At 38.8% G+C, this 13,651-nt stretch overlaps 1 protein-coding gene across 10 annotated transcripts in view; it reads left to right on the top strand.

The window, feature by feature from the left end:
- The window catches only part of LOC121294929 (pleckstrin homology domain-containing family A member 7-like), a 114,822-nt gene that overhangs the window by 31,929 nt on the left and 69,242 nt on the right, over positions 1-13,651 (top strand). Inside the window, exon 1 of one of the 10 annotated variants that reach the window (XM_041219147.1) lies at positions 2,822-3,238. The exons of the other annotated variants lie outside the window; for them this stretch is intronic. Coding sequence (XP_041075081.1) covers positions 3,168-3,238 — 71 coding nt within the window. The 5' untranslated portion in view covers positions 2,822-3,167. Of the gene's footprint in view, positions 1-2,821; positions 3,239-13,651 lie in introns of those variants that run through there. 10 annotated transcript variants of the gene reach the window in all.

Genomic DNA, 13,651 nt, shown 5'->3' with positions numbered 1-13,651 from the left:
TTTAAAATAAAAATAAAAAAACGTGTTCTTTGCATTATGTAGTAGCTATAGCAGGCTGTATGCTAGCTTGCAAGTCTTCAGATTCCGAATCCTGGAGGACGGTGAGTGGGAGTGGTTACAAGCCCAACGTTGAAACTCCTTGGTTGAATTGCAGTGTACCAGTGATTTAGTCCACTTGATGTTATGGGGCGCCAAGTGTAAATAAATAAATAAATAAAATAAAGGCACAAATATCGATGCAGAGAGGAGGTGGGGAAGCAGCGGAGAGTTCAAGGTCTCTGCTAAATGTGGAACCCCAGAGGACCCCTCTCATTGATATGCGTTACACAACCTATTGCATAGATCAGCAGCAGCCTGTTGCATGACAGCGGACCACACACACACACACACACACACAGCTTTGACAGAATTCCTTCTTTGGCACCAAATCATAAAGTTGGGGCTGATGACATCTTTGGTTTGTATGAAAAGATAAACAAATTTACCCTCTGAAATGCTTTTGTGCGAGAACCCAGTTTTATTGAAGGGGCACTGAAGGAAATAAAGCTCCCCGCCTCCATTCGAGGGGCGGAGGATGTAGGTCGCGAGTCAACCCCCCCCCCCCCCCCAACCCCCTGAGTAACACCCCCACCCCGAGCCCCCCCTACCTGCTCTCATTTGCATGCTAGCTTCAGATTTAAAAGAAAGACATTTTTATTGCGTCAAACGTATGTCAAAATAAATGTCATGTCTTTTTGTGCAATTTTCAAATTTGACAAATCATATTTGCATGTAAGCTGCCGATGCTGCTGCTAGGCATAGAAAAGTTTAATTACGTGATAATGGTCTGTGCAAAACATTAAGCACTAAATGCTTAGGATGAGCAAACGTACTAAGTTAGCCTTGTCCTTCACAGTACTGAATTAATACACCTGGTCTTATTTGGTACGCTGCAATCAGCGTCTTGTTTAGTCTGATTTGAATATACACCTATGATGATTAGCTTCTGTTACGCTGCAATCAGGATTATCAGGTATACTAACTTTGGACCAACTTTGGACCAAGTGGACCAAGTTTGGTACGCTGCAGTTGACCCCTTGAGTCTAGGTGGAACAAAGACTTGTGTTTACTCTCGAAGACGAGCTTTGATTAAAAGGGGGGAGAATGTAGCGGATCTCCTCCCAGCGGCTGACGAGTTAATACTGGCATCAGCCAAACACATGTACTTAATGCTCAACTACAGCGCTTGCTTTGCGGTTCACGTCCAGCCCTTGCATTTAGTGGGCAATGTGAACAATATCTCCAGTCCACTGAACGGAAAGGCAAGGATCATTTCTCCAGCTGCTAACCAACATCATGGGCCTGTTTTACCATGTCAGAGTACATTATTGCAAACCAACCTATCGGATAAATATAGTCAGACTTCAATAAAAGTATTCTGCCTGTGTGTTTATGTGCGTAAAGTTTAGATGCATCTTTTAAAAGGATTAATGAACCAATTAAAATACATTTTTATTTAATGGTGCATGATGTATTGTTTAGTTTCTTAATCAGCCTCCATTTTTTTCCTATTCACTGTTTCTAAATGATGGCGATTCTAAGTTGTTGTTACTGTTGTTTTTCTATACCCAGCTCCTGTACAGTAGCTCTTGTACCTGGATCTGAGCTTGCTGGAGAAGGTCTTTTGAGTTTGGCTATACCACAGAAATCCTGTGAGACAGTTATAGTGTAGAAGACCCGCAGTGAGATGGAATGGAGAGGTAGCAGGTGTTTCAGCGGAATTCCATTTATTTTCAGGCTGGACCTTTGACATTGGAATGTCTTGCATTCTGAAGTCTTTATGAATTTTGATATAAATCTGGTCATTTTTGCTGTCCCAGCACCACATCTTTCTGCTTCAGACTTTTACAATAATCTTAGAAGAGAACTTAATGGAGCTGTCTGGTTATAGAGATCAGAAGCAGATTGGGTGAATGCGTGCTTTCTCTTTATACAGAAGTAACTGTTCATCATGACAGGCTGTGTTTAAAGTGGTCTTAACAGCAGAGGAACATCAAATAAAACAATTGCTTTTGCCAACACTTTAAGCATGAAAAACAAGGTCGGAGTGCAATTTTCTTCAATGATTTAAATCTGTTATCAGTGAACATGAACACCAAGTAGCTGTATAGCAGACAGCTAGTTTGGACTGAAAACAAGCCATTTCAACTCATATTCAGATACATGTTGGGAAATTAACAAGCTTTGGCCGATAGTCAGGTAAACTTAGATGGATGTTTAAAATTAAAGTTTGATATGGCAGAACCCCTTTTACCTAATTCATCACTTTATGCAGTAGGAATGGAAATTAAAGGTAACTGTCTTTAGATAGGCTTAATAAATGTGTGTGTTTCAGAACCACTGTATAAATGTGTTAAAATCTTTCCCATACCCTTTGCAATACCTTGGTACAGTATAAATTACCACAACTCACGCTTGTCATAGTGTAGAGATAGTATTGAATGGACTGTGAAAAAACAAACAGCATGATGGAGGTCACAAACACTTTATCTGCTTTTCAGGGAAGCTTTCTCCTCCTGGGCTGAAATCACCCTTCACCTGTAGTCTTTATCTTCATTAGCTGGATAGGAGCGAATTGCAGCATTTGCAATACGTCTTTTCAGGGTGCTGGCCAGCCGCCAAAGCCAGTCTGCTGTTTTGAGGCAGAAGGGCGCTCTTCAGCTCTGCATACACTCAGAGAGAGAGCGAGAGAGAGAGCAAGAGCGAACAGGAGCACAAGAGAGAGAGAGAGAGAGAGAGAGGGAATGAAGCATCTTGCACACTGTTTAAAAGCCAGAGTACCGCAGTCGTTTGTGGGGGAAGAGATGGCTAGTCTGGTGGCTGACATTTGGTAGACTGTGATGTCATGAGGGTGAGGACTTTGGACACTGGAGAGAGGGGGAAAAAAGGAATTCCTTTTGTATTGTGGATTTATGAGGTTGGTGTGAATCGGACTGGGTTTCTCAAAGCGTGTCTTTAAATATGTGGGATGTGCTTTTTAAACAAGATGAAAGCAGGTGTGTCTAATACTCTCCACCTCTGGTGTGTGTGAGTGAGTGGGAACCTGTGTTGTTAAATGAAACTCAAGTGGTTTTTGGTTCACGTCTGCAACTGAATAGCGGAGTGGATTAAGGACACACACAGCCACAATGTGGAACCAGTCTGGATATTCAAACCACTTTCCCCATCCAGGACACCCTTTCTATCATGTGCCATACAGGTGTGTATGCTGTGTTTTCTCTTGCATTGTTAATGACATGGTGTTTGTGTTGGAGGTATAATTTTGCCACTGTCATGCTAAAATGGGGTTTTATGATTATTTCATTGGTTAAATTACACAGTGAAGTATATTGATGCTGAGATGATCAATACAAATCCAATTTATGAATTCCGTAGTAAACAGACCGAAGGATGATTGAGCTTTACTCAGTGCTATACTCTTGAGAATATGCTATTGCGTGTCTGTACTTGCAAATTTACAATAATTAGTAGGGGAATTGAGCAAGTTGGCTTTTAACTATTTTTTTTTTTACACTTATTATTCGATTAATCAAATCTGAGTTAAATGAGCTTTATCAGTACTGTACACACAAGTCTTTCAACCATCTTTGTCCTGGTATTATTAGTCAAGAGCAAACTATTGCAATTTCATATCAGAAATCAATTAAGCGTTTGTTAACATGCTCTGATTCATTGAATATTCCATAATCATGCTTTTTGAGAGCTACAACACATTTCTGAGCATTGTCTTCTCTACAGTAGCAGTGTGCCACAGTCCTGACAGACTCTGTCATTTCGTAGGAGTCTCATGAGTTATTGTGGTTAATTGTTCAGAAGAGGTAGTATTTGCTTTTGTAATCACACCTGTTGGTTTCATGATGCTGGACACTTCTAGCTGTGCTTTCCGGTTTTTAAAGGTTTTTGCTTTTTGACCTACGTGGGTATAGTTACTCTCATTTGGTTTCTGGCACACCTTTTCTCTGGAATCCCTTTGTTTGTTTTAACCAGTAGTCTCTGAACTCCTGCGCAAGAAAGCATTTAGGAAGAGAATAAGACAATGGTAGTGTGCTGTGCTTGTGGTTTTGTGAGATTGCTCATCCTGTGAAACTTGACATTTAAAATGATCTAACTGGGAGCAGCCCATTTAATTATTGATACTGCTTCATGTGAAAGAGTGGCCTGACGCATAAAATGGCTTAAAAATACAAACTGTGGTTATTTATGGACCTCACAGCTTAATGTTAAAACTTTTCAAACTGTATAAAAAAAAAAACGTTCTTTTACCTTAGAGTACATGCATGTCAGGAGCTTTTATTGGTCTCCTGTCTAACTGCAGTGTAGCGTGTTCCTTGTGATTTTTTTTTTTTTTTTCTTTTCCATTTATTAGCCTCTCATGTTGTCCTGCAAAAGCTATACAATTATAAAATTGAAAACTTGAGAAATATAGTAGATTGTTATTGTGGACCAAGCTGACACTTGGGAACTGGCAAATAAAGTTGCATTGTCAACCAGTGAATGAATACCCTACACTGCAGAGCTACAACAATATCGAAGTCTACTGGCTTGTGCCGCTGTATTGTAGCAAGGGGAGGGTGAGAGTGTAGGGACATGTACTTGACTAGACGGAACGCATTACAATCATTGCGAAACAATAGAGGAATTCTAAAAATAGTGCTCTGCAGGTAGCCACACCTGCTGTCTGTCCACTGTTAATTTATCTTGGACTGCAGATATTTGGGTTCAAATCCAAGCTTAAGCACTGCCTCCAGCACTTAACAAATGGTTATGCTGTTTGTACCGCACCTACTGCAAACATGACCTATTTACAGTATAATACACATTCTTTTAAGCCACCATCTGAATGCTTGAGGTATAAGCCCACGCTATATAGCTAAATACTTTTTTACTTTAAAAGATAAATAAAATAACTTGGTACAGTAAAATATAATGATTTTGCAGTTGTACAGTTTCTGCATGCTACAATATTACTCTGTAGTTTACCCTGTGAAGCATACCACATTATCAGGAAACAGGCTTTGTTGACCAGGTTGTTTACTTTCCTCAAAAGTAGTTTCTGCGGTAGTTACACAAGCTTCCTCCCCTATTGAAGCCTAATGAATAAACATAATTACACATGTTTGCTATTGGATAGAAACAGTCACCCACTGCTAATGTGTTATACCTGCAATATGTTTATTTTTTTAAACCTGGTTATTGCCTATCCTCATTTCACTATCTTAATGTTTATTTTATTTTTCATATAACGGCAATTAGAGCACAGACTTTTAGAATTTACGAACAGATGTGACCTGATTTTAAATCAACATGATAATCACTTTACATCTTGAGCCTTCTACAAGGCAGTGAAACAAGTAAACAAATAGCCCTAGGAGTAATAAACGAACAACGACACAAGCTTTATTTAATAGCCTAAAACTCCTATCAGAAGCACACAGACATTTCCCTACCAGCATATACTGTGGCCCACACATGCATGTAAAAAGCTGGTTTGCAAGTCTACATACAGCACATTCACATATAACAAACAAAAACACAGAGAGCATCCTGTTTTACTATCTGTAAGTAAATGAACATAGTAACAGACTCACAGATGAAACACGTTTAATTTCCTGGCCACTTTCATAAAGGCATTTGTTGCACATTAAGTGTACAGTTTAATTTTAAATCGTCAAATAAAAATTACTGATATGGTTGTTCTTTCTGACATCGCCTCATTTATTTTTAGTGATTGATTGAAAACAATGGCAGGGGACATAGGGTATGGTGTATATGTAAGCTGGGTTATCGGTAAACCAAGGAAACAAAGAAATCATTTGCTGTGGGCCAGTAACAAATCAGTCTGTTGGCGTTATAGGATTTGTGGAGGCACTGGAGTGTAACAGTGATAACAGAAATAATACGCCCTATTCACCAGAGATTTAGCTCATGAGTTATTACAAGTCTGATGTTTATGAAACGCTCCTAAACCTGTGTTTTTTTTCATAAAATCTTATGAAAAAGATTTCAATGTAATTGTAGCTAAGTCCATTAATCTTGTCCCCTTTGCACTTCTATTAGCTACCGGTACATAGGTCTCAAGTGTGCAGTTTTAAAGGAAACATGGTAGCACTGTGCGTTTGTTTTAAAACATGGTATCTGGTACTACTTTAGGTTAAGGGTAGCTTCCACCTTCTATGCTGTGGGTTATCTGCTCTCATTTCACCTCAGCTGTGTCTTCTGAATCAAAACATGTTACTGGCTGGATGTATGTTAGTCATTTGGGGAACCAGCTGATTGGTTATTGACAGAAAAGAAGCCAGTGAAGGGGTGGGAATAATTTCCCTCTCCAGGTGAGTAAGTACAGGGCAGTCTAAAATAATTTATTTAACCTAGTGTAGTAACAGCAAATTAAACGTGGTCTTTAAGCTGAAGGTAATTTAGATTGACGAAATGGGGGAGGTGCCTTTAATTGTTTTAGGATCTGTCCCCATGCATTTGCTGATATTTAAGCAACTTCAAATGCAGACAGTCTTTTGTGGCGTTGGCACTCTGGATCCAGCTGAGAGGATTGTGTTTGGCAGCTGGTGGCAGCATAGTCATACAATCTGTTGACATCTTGAAATTGTCCCCTAGGGGGGTTGGGGAACATCTCCACAAAATGCTTTATTCTACCATTGCAGCATGCTCGAAAATGAAAAAAAGAAAGCAAAGCAGTGGGGAATATACTGACAGCTGGAAGAATTGAAAGTATTGCACTGCTAACCAGCAATACTTTTTATACTGTGTGGTTAGCTGCTAGAACTGTACCAAAATTAGCCTTTTTTATTATAAAACTAGACGGCTTATAGATAACAGATAACAATAGGTTATAATGCAATATATTTCTCATTACTGTTCTAACTGCACAAGTGACACACCTAATTAAGAAGAACGGTTCCTGTCTGTGTCTCTCACATGTTTAATTGGAGATGATATAATGGTTTTAGAACAAAGTTTATTTGTGGCCACTTGTGGTCACTTCATACTTCATACCTAGAAATCTTTTTTTTCTGTTGTATATTAATAAAAAAAAGGGCACACAAAGCCACTTTTTCAGGAACTGTGGCTTGAAACCTGGTTCCAGGAGATCTAGTTTAAGTCAACTTTGCTGTATCAAACCTCAGGTCTTCACTGGTGTGCCGTGCAGTGGTCTGACACCTACTGTAGTCTCCTGAAACCAAGTTCCAAGCCACTTCATGTTCCCTCCTCTTAAGGCTGGATACCCCAGACCGGACAATGTGGTTACTTGTGCCGATGAGTACTAGAATTCAATTTTAAAAGGTTTTTCTTTGCGAGTATGTAATAATTTTGTTTTGTTTTGAATTCTGTAGAGGTAAAAAGTGGCAACACAAGTATGTTGAAAGTCTTTAACATACTGAAACAGATGGGACAAATGTAAGAAAACCACGTCTAACCGCATCACAGATTAGGGTTATTTTGTGTCTTGTAGTCTCCAGCCCACAACCCTTGGGATGCTTTTGCAGTAGCTGGAGGTGTACAGTATTTATTTGGCCACAGGTTCCTAGTCCCTGCAATGTCCTGTTTCAATCTGTGCAGTAAAGGGAAAATTAATTAATACATATTTTTTACAAATAACTGTATTTTAGTATTACTATACACTCTGAATGTTGTTCTTCATTGTACTCGGATATTAAGTTATGCACTCTACAGATGTAAAGCCTGCTGTATAGTAACCACATGACCTAGATATCAGCTTTGTATTGTCTGGACTGGGCAGACGAGCGTATCGTCACTGAGTAACGTTGTTTCAGGGTATTCACAAATCTCAAAGGAGTGTTCTGGGGCAAACAATCTGACTGGTAGATATCGTGTATGGTCTGAAAAACACTGCATTGGGTAGCAAGGTTGGCATTTATTCCCTTACTGTAGCTTCCATAAAAGACCTGGGAGTGAAGCTACTGTACAGTGGCATGGAATATACAACTTTAACAAAACTGCTTAGTAAAATTGAGTACTTTGTAAATGGATTTGAACCAAGGATATGCAGCAGAAGGATATTTCACACAAGGGTTTGAATTTCAAATGTAACATAGACATGAAGAGTGTCTATTACAAGGCAAGTCTTCGCTATGCATTTCTTACAACGCACAGAGATTGTGCTTTGAATAAAAGGCAGGCGTATCACTTTGGGCAGTTTTTAAACAGCCTGTCTCTCTGTGATTAAACTGAATGTTTAATCAAAACTATGCACTGTTTAGAACAGCGCTCCAAATAAGTTGTGTGTTTGCTGTTCACTGCAGGGAATACAGGAGAAGTCTGGAGCTGATGCAGTGTGTCATTAACTGGGGGCTTGGTTCTGAGCAGGAGAGTGCTTTGGTGGCAAAGCTGTCATTGATCTGAAGCTGTCATACACGGGCATGTATACACAGCTACCATCCCATTTATTAACCACTGGTGACTGATAAGGTTCTTATGTTTGTATAAAACTGCCAGGCTTTCAAAAAAACACACAGGGGCCCTTTGTTTTTTTTCGCTGTATTCAGAACATATGCTGTAAATTGTCAGCTTTGTTTTTCACTGTTAACATGCCTGCATGCTCCTAGATTTCTTTCTAGCAGTTGTATTGCTCTACTCTGAGCAAACCTGTTACATTACAGATGTTTTTTCATCTACCTGTTTTATTTGAGAGAGGGGTTTTATTTTTCAGGCATTAAAGAAAAAAAAAAAGATAGATTCCTTGTATTTTGAGATTCTTCTTTGAGATTTGTGCAAGCCTCTTTTATTAAAGAATGCGGAAGTTTTGGTGCTGTTGTAATAAGATTTAGCCCAGGGCAACCACTATAGTCCTGGTCACTCCCGGTAATAAAATGAATTGCATAGTTGAAAGGGTTTTTCCATTAGCTGGACTAAAAGGAAATAAATAAAATCTAGGTTCTGTCAGGCAATTTAGATTAGAACAGCACATTCCTCGAATCCAAGTCTCGTTTTATTGTAATATAACAATTTCAGCACAGTGTGCATTCTCTTGGGTAGGGTCCTCTTGCCTCGGGATATGCAATGTGCCTGAGTTCAGGTGGTATTAACCTATCTCTGTGTGGCCGTGGGCTGCAGCCGCTGTAATGGAAAATGTCAAAATATTTAGTGGTGGTGCAATGCCACATTCGCCTGCAGCAGTATCGCCATCACTGCATCGTTCTCTACCTTGTCCTTTGTAAAGCACTTTGAGATGCTTTGAACTTTATGAAGAGATCTTGTGTGTAGAATTCTTGTTTATAACAGACTTGAGTTACCATGGTCTGGTTTGCTCCCAAGGAAGTGAAAGGACAATTCAGTTAATTTCTGAAACCAATGTGTGATATACCCATGTGAACGTGTTATGGACGTCTCTTTAAGGTGAACACTGTGCAACAATCCCAGTATTTTACTGCTCAGAAGTAGCTAGCTGTGACTGAGACACAAATTGCAAACCCGGTAGCATCCAGGCAGCTTTTCTATCCCCCATTCCAAAAGTCTTGAGCTTATATTAGAGGAGCAAATGATGGACGATAGCTGGCATTTCCCATACTTGGGTATTAAAAGCTTGGCAACAGGCTTAATATGTGTCTGTTAATAATGCTCAGTACCTAAAAAAGCAAATCTAGTTTCCCATTAGTTGCTCTCCAGTCCTCTGTTTCTAAGATTCTAAGACCCAGTTTTTGTTCATGGGGGGGGGGGGGGGGGGAAACCGGAAATGGGATTGGAGTTCAGGGAGAAGAGCGCTGTTTTATTATTCACCAGTGCTCCTACTTAACTTTAAGAAAATAATTACATTCTGTTCATATACGAGATCTTGTTTTTTATTTCTGTTTAATACAGTGGAAGGATCTGAGTAATAAAGCTGTTTTATTATAAATCAGGGTACATTAATCTCTGCATTCATCATCTGGCAAAGGTCACCAGGATTCAAAAATTAACATTCAAAACTGCATATTGTAGTTGAATATAATCATCAAATGTGTGCAGTTTTTATTCCCCAAAGTTGTTTTCATGCATGCAAAGTATTCTCATGATGTAAACGATGGCAAAGAGGATTACCTGTTGGCTTGTAAGCCTCATGCATAAGAAATCAGTTCTGACATTAGATTGAAGGCAGATGTGACTTAATTCTTAATTGATCTTTCTTTATTAAGTTTCTATCCGAGGTGAGAGAAAGGGACAAAAACGGCTGAATTGCATTTCGTCTGTGGGTTTGAGTGTGCAGCTAAAATTCAATAAAAACAACTTTTTTTATTTTTTAAGTATTAAAAATAGGCAAACCATCTTTGTGAAGGGGAGAAACTGGAAAGATTATGTAACTGCAAATCCACACAAGCTGCGTAAAATATACAGTGAATTGCCTTCAGTGATGCGTGAAAGGTAATGCGGGAAAGTCAGTCATTGCAAACCAGGAGATGTCCAACCAGGACTCACAGAAGTATGGTAAGTTCCAGGACTGTCCAAGCCAACCCACATGAATGCACACCCTAATGATCAGACCTGCGGTTAATTACGATTGCAATGTCACTGAATGTGAACCGTGGCACACCCTGTCTATTATACCACATCATTAACCAATTACAGTTCAATTAAATAGTATGTTTCTGTATTTGTATTTGTGATTATTGCTTGGTTACATAGACTAAGTAGTGTAAACATGTTCATATGTGTAGTTGTTATAATTGTAATTACTGCAGCATAATTGTAACTGTAATTGCAATTTCAGCAAACAGTTCTACTGTAATTGTAATTTATAATTCACCCCAGGTCTGCTAATTATACTAACACATGTTTAAGACCTGAATTCAAGTTGGTTCAAAACTAATAAATAAATAGATAAATACAAAGTTTTTGCTCTGTTTTCCAACCAATTCTACTGTTTGGAAATGTGATACAGCATAGGGTTATTCCTTACATTAGTTTCTACATGTTTCACAGTAGAATTCTTTATTGAACAAACACATCTGTAATCAATGTACTGAGTATCAAAAGAAACTTATCACTAGATGTGATAAAATTCACTAGATGTGATTGAAAAATGACAGTCTGTTTTAGAGCAGGTGCAGTGACTTTTTATTGTGCCCATTAACAATTTACATCACGAAGATGCTGCAAAATGATCAGTCGATCTCGGGCAGATGTTGTGAGTTTTGGTTTCTCAGTTTGTGGCCTGTCATTGACGGTGTGTGTCTGGTTATCCTGACTCACCAGGTTTGAAATTGCTGGCTGTGAGTATCCAAGATGGCAAGCCACAGTACACTGCCCTAGTCCAGCCTCCAACATGCCGATTGCACGAAGACACTGCTCTCTTGATAGGCGTGGCATATTGTGTTTTTTTTATTTTTTTCTGTGATTTTTGCTCTATTGCTTTATTCAGACTTGCAATTCAACAGCTGAAATCACTCCATATCCAGTGTCCAATCAACTGTCTCACTAATTAGGTTATTAAGCACATATGCTTCAGTCATAGTCACTCAAGCGTGTCACTCAAGAATGGGATTCTTTCAATGCAGCGGGTTTGAGAAAGGAGAAGATAAGAAGCAATTACCCTCTGCAGTACGAATTAAAACGGTGTGCTGCTTTTCATACGAAAAAAATGAGAAAAAGCAGGTTGCGCAGAGGATTTATATTGGACCCTGACGCAGCCGATAAAACGAGGGAGTGGTTGTACAGTATATGTTGTTAGCCTGTTTATTTTTCTATGGGTCTCTTGCTATATTGCGCCCCTCAATATATAGTGGATTTATATTGGACTCCGACATACTGAGTGGGTTCTGTGTATTTTTTTTTTGTCACTTCAGGTGTGTCAACGAATTGATCTGATGCACAGCTATAATCAAGCACCCAGACATTATGTACCTAAAATGATGTCGGCTATTAAAAATGCATTACCGGCACCAAAAACAAAAGCAATTCTAATGACAGGTCGCAGAATACACGACCCAATTCTGTACAACCTCACTTTAGTGCTCAGTGTTAATTAGGAGCTTAGCGCTTGAATTTATATATAATCATTCCTGAAACCCTTCCTTTCAAACACATTTTATTAACCCATAACTCTTGTTGGGGTGTCCCACAGTTTCCAAAAAAATGCTTCTTCCTCTTGTAATTACAGAGCTAGTACTGACAACACACACTACTTCCAATGGCTGTTTTGTTTTTTTTGTAGAAATAAATAACCACCCTTTGTGACTTTTAACTGTGTCTCGTTTCAGAAACAGCTTTTAATAGTTCTTTTAAAGTCGGAACCCATAAGCTTTGTGAAATTGAGTTTGGAAATACTTCCCGATTTGCATTGCAGTAAATGGGTTGGTTTCTAGTGAAGTCTGCAGGTTTGTGAGATATTGAGAATGTCTTGGCCTCCTCTTTATCCCTAGCTGCATTTTGTTTATCTGTTGACGGGGAATCTCTTCTGTAAATGTGATTTTAAATTCACGTTGCCGGGTGAATATATAAACTCTTGATTTCCTTGCAGTAACTTTTTTTGGCTTTAAAACATTTCAATTCGCTTACTGAATTCCTAACTTCTTTAAGTAGTTTATAGACTCCAACATAGAAGTTGCTTGTTCTACAATTTTCTTTTTGTAATAAGATCCCTACCGGATTGCTGTAAAAATCCGGATCTAGATTTGCTCATAGGGACATTACTGTAAAGGCCATTTCTACTTTATGTCAATGTATTTATGCAGCACCTGCAGACCTGTGAATTAAAATTTATAACGCTACAGTGTCTGACTGCTGTGCCAGTTAGATGAATATGATCTTGCAATCTCAATTGAAATACAGTAATGATTTTAAGACTAAGCCACTTCATGAATTATTTACACGCTGTGCTTGTGAATGTGTCATTTTTAGTATTGACCTGACCTGTTGCATAACGCCTGCAGCTTATTTTGTTGATGCAGACTTTTAATCAGAGTTTTAATTGTCACTTCATTACCTTCATTACCATTATTTAAAACCAATTAAGATCACTGAGGGTGTGTGTGTGTGTGTGTGCGTAGAATGTGTGGATTGTCATAGTTTAAAGAAAATATCCTGGGGATTTGCTTTCAAGTGATTTGTATTACTAATTGATCGCTTCATTGTCTTTGCTGTTGGAGCTGGTAGCTATCACTGGCCTCACCTTCCCATGGTCCCAGAGTAACAGTACCAGTAGTAATGGCTTTTCCTGAATCTGTGCTTAACAAAAGCAGACCTATACTATGTCAGCCCAAACACGATTTCACAAGAGGTCGGCAGTTTTCTGTTGGTTTTTGTGTATTCGTGGAAGGCTTTTTAATGAAGAAAGTTCACCTAGCAATGTGAGACATGAAAGTTCCCGGTCTACCAAAATAGGGTGCTGCCAAATCCAAACATATACAATCAGAGATAAAGAGGGGGAACCAAATAAGAAACAGTGCAGCTTCTGTACTGCAATGAATGGGCATTTTACATAAATAAAAAAATTTATTTGGGAATTGTTTTAAAGTGTTGGGACTCAACACACATATCCGGTCCTCTTTGTGTGGATCCACACTGTAAAAAAGAAATTGTGTGAGTTATCTATTGGCATTTTTTTGCTTGAAGTCCTCTTTTGGAGACAAATCTGTGCACATTAATTCAGATATACTGTAGG

Source organism: Polyodon spathula, chromosome 19 (genome assembly GCF_017654505.1).
Source record: "Polyodon spathula isolate WHYD16114869_AA chromosome 19, ASM1765450v1, whole genome shotgun sequence".
NCBI lineage: Eukaryota > Metazoa > Chordata > Actinopteri > Acipenseriformes > Polyodontidae > Polyodon > Polyodon spathula.
The sequence above is the reverse complement of the archived record's forward strand: the minus strand, read 5'-3'. Positions and strand labels throughout refer to the sequence as shown.